Consider the following 4,500-nt stretch of genomic DNA (forward strand, 5'->3'; position numbering starts at 1 on the left):
TATTATATTCTGTACTATATTCTATTAATACTATATTCTATTAATGCTAATTCTATATTCTATTCTATACTATATTCTGTATTATATTCTGTACTATATTCTATTAATACTATATTCTATTAATACTAATTCTGTATTCTATACTATATTATATTCTATATCTGCCAAGCACTCAGCTCTGCACACAACTGCCCAGAATCTCATGACTGTCAGCCAACAGTCCCAACACACACACACACTTGGCCCTGAAAGGCCAAGGAAACAAAACACCATCACTTTGGGTAAACAATCTCCATATTGCATTTTACTTTTGCACAAACACAGGCACAGCAAATGATAAGAATTGTGTTTTCTTTCTCTGAGGTTCAGAGAATGTGAAACACGGAAATATTCTTGGGAAGAATTGTGCCTTGCTTTTCTCCATGAAGAGAAATGTGGTGACACTCCTTCTGTTAAATTGACTGGGAGCTGCAAGGACAAGCACTCTTTGGATAAACCAGTGAAATCTTGCCCCACAAAATGATAAATACAACCCATCCATGAGGTTTTCCACCTTCCTGGTTGCTGGGAGGTGCCTGGAGTTGTTCTCATGCCTTGCTCTCTGCGTGTGAGTCACTCCAGGAAGGAACAGGAGGAGGTGAACTGTACCCCTGTGCTCCTCCTGGGGCAATGGCAGTGAGGATGTGGCAGTGACACCTCAATTTTGAGTCTGGCCTGTGCAGCAGAGCCTCTGTCCCCCATCCCACCCTTCCCTAACGTCTCCCCTGTTGGATTTCCTTTTCCAGAACCGGATGCATGAGAGTATGAAACTGTTTGACAGCATCTGTAACAACAAATGGTTCACAGACACCTCCATCATCCTCTTCCTGAACAAGAAAGACCTGTTTGAGGAGAAGATTAAGAAGAGCCCACTAACGATCTGCTACCCAGAGTACACAGGTAGGCTGAGATCTCTGGGGTCGTGGGATCATCTGTGTCACTGGGCCAGCAATCAGTGAGTCAGAGCCTTGCACAACCCAGAATCAGTTACAAACTTTCCCCCCAATTCCTTCCCTTTGCCTCCTGGACAATTCTGGCCTGTTCAGTTGGCTGGTGCTCGTTTTCTTGGAAGAGCTGTGGTTGGGAACAACCTTTGTCCTTCCCTGGAATAAAGTGTTGCACTCCAACAAATCGAGGGGATTTTCTTTCTTTCACTGAAAGAATAATGAAGTACTGGAATGCTCTTCCCAGGGAGGTGGTGGAATCACCATCTCTGGATGTGTTTAAAAAAAGACTGGACATGACACTTGGTGCTTTAGTTGAGGTGTTAGGGCATGGGTTGGACTCAATGATCTTAAAGGTCTCTTCCAACCTCATTATTCTTTGATTCTGTGATTCTGTGAACGTCTTTTCCCCATTTCCACACCTAACTGGGACAATAATTCCATTCAAATTCAATTTTAGAGGCTGTGGAATTTAACCACATCTTGCTCTGGCTCCTGTCTACCCTGGAGTGTGCGTGTTCAGTGTGGATTGTTCCAGAACCCGTCCCTGCTGTGGTTCCACACAGGTGGAAGGTTTTACCTGGGCACATTTACATGTTTAAAAAATCCTTCAAATCTCTTCAAAGCTGTTGATTTCTGTGATTCCCAGAGAAGCTATGGATTCCCTGTCCCTAGAAGTGCTTGAGGCTGGGCTGGACAGGAGCAACAAGGTGTCCCTATTCCTGGCAGGGGTGGAACAAGGTGGGATTGAAGGTCCCTTCCAGCCCATGGCTCCCATGATTTGTTGCTCTTTGTGGAGCCTGGCTGTCCCAGCACATAGCAATCCCTGGATCTCATATCCAAGGTCACTGCCCAGAGAACAGACTTCAGGTCTCCCAGAAGGAGTTAATGGTGGATTTGGATTTGTAGCTGGATAAGGCAGATGGTTGCAAGCGGCTTAATATGGACTTAAAAGCTCCCGTGAGCCGGTGGGCAAAGCCAGGGATCTTCTCCTTTGCAGGCTCCAACACGTACGAGGAGGCAGCCGCCTACATCCAGTGCCAGTTTGAGGATCTGAACCGGAGGAAGGACACCAAGGAGATCTACACCCACTTCACCTGCGCCACCGACACCAAGAACGTCCAGTTCGTCTTCGACGCCGTCACCGACGTCATCATCAAAAACAACCTCAAGGAATGTGGGCTCTACTGAGAGGTAAATCCAGCTCTGGGTGTCCCGCTGGGAAGGGCTCTCTCTGCTCCCTTCTACATTCCTGGTTTCCTTCCCAGTGTTTCTGCCTGGTGAGCCCCAGCCTCTTGCTGCTTCGTGGGGACAGCGACGAGCATGACCCAGGAGCAGAGAACATGTGGAATCCTGGAATTCTTTAGCACAATCTTCTGTCTTAGGGACCTTTTATTGCTGTGGGATGTGGAATTAGGGCACAGTGAAGCCACGTAGTGGGAGTAGATCCTCCTGGCATCGTTGGACGACGTGATCTCCAGGATGTGCAGTGGATTCCAGCTGGATTCCAGACCTTGGATATGTAGCTTTCTCTCTTCCTTTGGTTAACAAGCCACCACTAGTCTGTTTTTAAGGTTTTTTTTTTTTCCATCGAGAAAACTATAACTTTACTAAACTTTATTTCTTTATTTGCAAACCTTGTTTTAAAAATAATAATAATTAAAAAAAGCAACAAAAAAAAATCACTTAACTATGCACATGTGAGCAGATCCTGCAGAAAATATTCCTCTTAGCAGGAATTCCTTGTTTTTAACACTTGCTATGGCCAGGATTTAATATTTCTGCAGCTACCAAGAGATCCTTAGAGCTTTTTTTCCATGTGTGATTTGTTACCATCCTGCTCCCCCCAGGCTTTGGGAAAGGCTCCTGCAGCAGAAGGAGGGTTTAGGTTCTGTTGGGGGTTTGAGCCCAGTTTTATGCCAGTTTTATGGGAAGGGATTTGTGCTCAGCATAACCCTAGCTCAGTGGGGAGAGGAGCTGAGCCCTGGCTGGGGGGAAATCTGCTGCTTCCCAGCTCCCAAACCACTGATTCCTGTGCATTTTTTGGGATGAAAACGGTGCATTATTCAGTGCTGCCTTTCCCATGGCCCTCCCTGCCCAGCCCTGTCCTGAGCATGCCTTTACTTTGTCTGTGTGGTGCCAAATCCCCATTTCCCTTTAGTGCCATCCCTAACCAGTCCTACATTCCTTTGCTGATCCATGATTGCATCCAGACTCCTCCCAGTTTGTCATGTGTACAGTTGGATCTGTTAGACTTGTTGGCAGTATTAAAATGGTGAGTAAAGATTGTAGCCTTTTCTCCACTTTATTCTTCCTTTTTCCAGGAGTGTTCCCAGCTTTTGTGCTTTGCTGGAGAAGGAGAGAAAGAGCTTTGATGGGAATTGGGTGGAATTTTCTGGACAGGGAGGTTCCTTGTGCTTTATCACCCACCACTGGTGGTGGTGTGCTGCTCCCAAAGACTTGAGTCGTGCTGGCACAGTTGGAACATGCCAGGAATCCCATTGCCCATGGGATTATTGGCAGATGGATAATTACTGCTTATTTGTAGTCCAAATCTCACTGGCTGCTGTGAGCCCCTTGGGAATTCTGCTCTGGGCACTTCTGTGGGATGGAGTTTGGACTGTTCTCAGAACACTTGCTTAGAAATCCAGGATCAATTCCTCAGGGAGGCTGGTGTGTGCTGGCAGGGGGAGCCCTGAGGGAGATTCCCTGTTCTGGAATCTTTCCCAAGCTGTCTGGAGCTGTGTCTGTTTGACAATTCCCTTCCAGCAATCCCTACATGGGATAACTCATCCTTTAAACTCATCCAGGAGCTTCATCTCATCCAGAGGTGCTGGCCAGGAAGGTTTTTGGCATGATGACCCAAATCCCACCCCCCAGGAGCCCAGCAGTGGCCATGGGATGATCCAGGTGAGATCCAGAGATCCATACACCCCCAGAATGGATACAAAGCAGGTGAAATATCCCTTGATCCAAGCTCTGGGACACAGGAATGGAGCAAAGTGGAAATGGGAGAAAGGAAGAACATCCACATCATGCATATTCCTTTATTGTGTTTTCCTACAGCTAAATGAAGCTGGTTGGGAGATCTCTGCAGGAAACAGGGAGAGGATGGATACAGGGCTCATCTATGGATTATTTACAAACAGACAGAGCAAATGCAGCTCTAAGTAGCAGAATGAAAATCTTTCAAGTAACCATTTCCTCTTTATCCAGCCCATTGCTGGGCTGGAGTTGGGATTCCCTTCCCCAGCCCCTCCTGCCTGAGAAATTCCCTCCATTTAGGGCCCAAAACAACCCCACAAACCCCTGATTTGTCCTGCCAAGGGCTGAGGTTGGTTCCCAGGAAAGACTGAGGGACTGAGGTTGGTTCCCAGGAGCGACTTGGGGGTAACACAGCCTCCACCTTCCCCAGAAATTTCATCCTGGATTAATCCAGCTTTGATCCAAGGGCAGGAATGGGCTGCAAGGAGGCCATGTCTATCCTACCTCCCAAATTCCCTCAATATTCCTATTC

General features: G+C 47.0%; 2 protein-coding genes across 2 annotated transcripts in view; one reads left to right on the plus strand and one right to left on the minus strand.

Moving 5' to 3' along the window:
- The window catches only part of GNAI3 (G protein subunit alpha i3), a 30,294-nt gene extending 27,020 nt beyond the window's left edge, over positions 1–3,274 (plus strand). The window contains exons 7-9 of the mRNA XM_005426799.1: positions 786–939; positions 1,984–2,177; positions 2,252–3,274. Of these exons, the coding sequence (XP_005426856.1) occupies positions 786–939; positions 1,984–2,174 (345 nt within the window). The 3' untranslated portion in view covers positions 2,175–2,177; positions 2,252–3,274. The remainder of the gene's footprint in view (positions 1–785; positions 940–1,983; positions 2,178–2,251) is intronic.
- Positions 3,275–4,120: 846 nt separating this feature from the next.
- The window catches only part of GNAT2 (G protein subunit alpha transducin 2), an 8,017-nt gene continuing 7,637 nt past the window's right edge, over positions 4,121–4,500 (minus strand). Inside the window, exon 9 of the mRNA XM_005426800.2 lies at positions 4,121–4,500. This exon is cut by the window's right edge and continues 256 nt beyond it. The gene's annotated coding sequence lies outside the window, so the exon portion shown is untranslated.

This window comes from Geospiza fortis, unplaced genomic scaffold, assembly GCF_000277835.1.
Source record: "Geospiza fortis unplaced genomic scaffold, GeoFor_1.0 scaffold26, whole genome shotgun sequence".
NCBI classification, from domain to species: Eukaryota; Metazoa; Chordata; class Aves; order Passeriformes; family Thraupidae; genus Geospiza; species Geospiza fortis.